A 1474-nucleotide genomic window follows, 5' to 3' on the forward strand; every position below is an offset into this window, starting at 1 on the left:
GTAGAGGAAGAGAGAGATAGAAACATCAATGATGAGAGAGAATCATCGATCGACTGCCTCCTGCACACCCACCAGTGGGGATGAGCCTGCAACCTGGGCATGTGCCCTGACCGGTCATTGAACCTCGACCTCCTGGTTCATAGGTCGAAGCTCAACCACTGAGCCACACCGGCCAGGCCTTAATCTCCTCAATCGTTTTTATTCTGCTTAAAATTTCAGGGAGGTTCAGACTTTGCCACCTCTGTCCATGGACACCCTTGGGGATCCACGATCGGGCTCCGATATTCTAGTCTAAGTAGTAAGTCTACAGACTAGGAGGTCGAGAGGAGAGTTACACCCAAGGGGTAGTCTCTCTTGCTCCAGAGCCACAGGAAAACTAAACTCCAAGCAGCTGGAAAAAATAACCCTTAAGGAAATATGGGCAGGACACCCGGGCCAGGCTCAGCATCTCTGAGCCTCGTCCGCTGTCTCTTGCGGGTTGTTTGATTGTGTAGAAGGCATTGATCTATTTGCTAACACTTATCAAATGGCCTCTCATAAGCTCAAGAATTTATCATAACTGGGAACAACATCAGTCATCCTAAATTCTCCCACCTTCTCAAGGACAACACTGATTTCTCGTAGGAAGGTGTAAGCTTCCAGTCTAATTTTTAAGCAGAAAACACTGCCTGGTTTGAGAACACACACCCGCTAGCTCATCCCCACATTGTGACTGAACTCTCAAAACTCTTGAGAACTTACCACGCTCGGTATCACCTGGGCAAAGCTACAAAGGCATATACCATCGTCACCACCGTCCCACCACTACATCCACCCAAGAGAAAATCCAGGAAGCGGTCCTAAGATTTAGTTCATTGTGATCCCAGGTGAGATCTGTTACTGTCATCAACCTATAGATGACGGCGTGTGGGCCCAGAGAGATGAAGAGATTTACCCCAAATCCCCCACGAGGAGCTTGGCCCAGAGTCTCACCAGGCTCTGTCTTTGGAATCCACGAAGCCCCCTCCACTCACAATTCTCATTCCCACTTTGCTCCGGGGAAGTCTGACCTGGGGTAGCAGGGCACTCCAGGCCACACCGAGTCCAAACTAAAACCTGGGCCCCGCCCGCACCTGCCCCTGCTCCGCGGACAGCCCTGGACTCACCTTCCACAACACGGGCCACGAGGCAGCAGACCCCGAGCAGGGCGAGGAGCAGAGGCTTCATGCTGAGTGCACTGAGCTGAGCGAGCAGAACCGGAGGATGAGCCGGGCTGCTCACGGGTCTCTTTTATCCCCGATGGTCAGCGCTTCCTGTGGAGGGAGGGGCTTCCAGGTGGGTGTGCAATCGTGGAAAATATTGGCTGTGCTGAGGCTTCTCTGAAAGTTCCCCTGCTCACACCCCCACCCTGTGGCCTTTCCTTTTCACCTGTGGTTAACGTGTCAATGAAAGCAAATGCACGCTTAAAACAAAGGCGGCTGCCGCACCTCCTGCC

General features: G+C 52.6%; 1 protein-coding gene across 1 annotated transcript in view; it reads right to left on the bottom strand.

Annotated features, from left to right (window-relative positions):
• Nucleotides 1–1227, bottom strand: part of LOC102246603 (lymphotactin) — a 3648-nt gene extending 2421 nt beyond the window's left edge. The window contains exon 1 of the mRNA XM_005861228.2: nt 1146–1227. Coding sequence (XP_005861290.1) covers nt 1146–1206 — 61 coding nt within the window. The 5' untranslated portion in view covers nt 1207–1227. The remainder of the gene's footprint in view (nt 1–1145) is intronic.
• Between the last annotated feature and the right edge of the window lie 247 nt (nt 1228–1474).

Source organism: Myotis brandtii, unplaced genomic scaffold (assembly GCF_000412655.1).
Source record: "Myotis brandtii unplaced genomic scaffold, ASM41265v1 scaffold1460, whole genome shotgun sequence".
Classification (NCBI taxonomy): domain Eukaryota; kingdom Metazoa; phylum Chordata; class Mammalia; order Chiroptera; family Vespertilionidae; genus Myotis; species Myotis brandtii.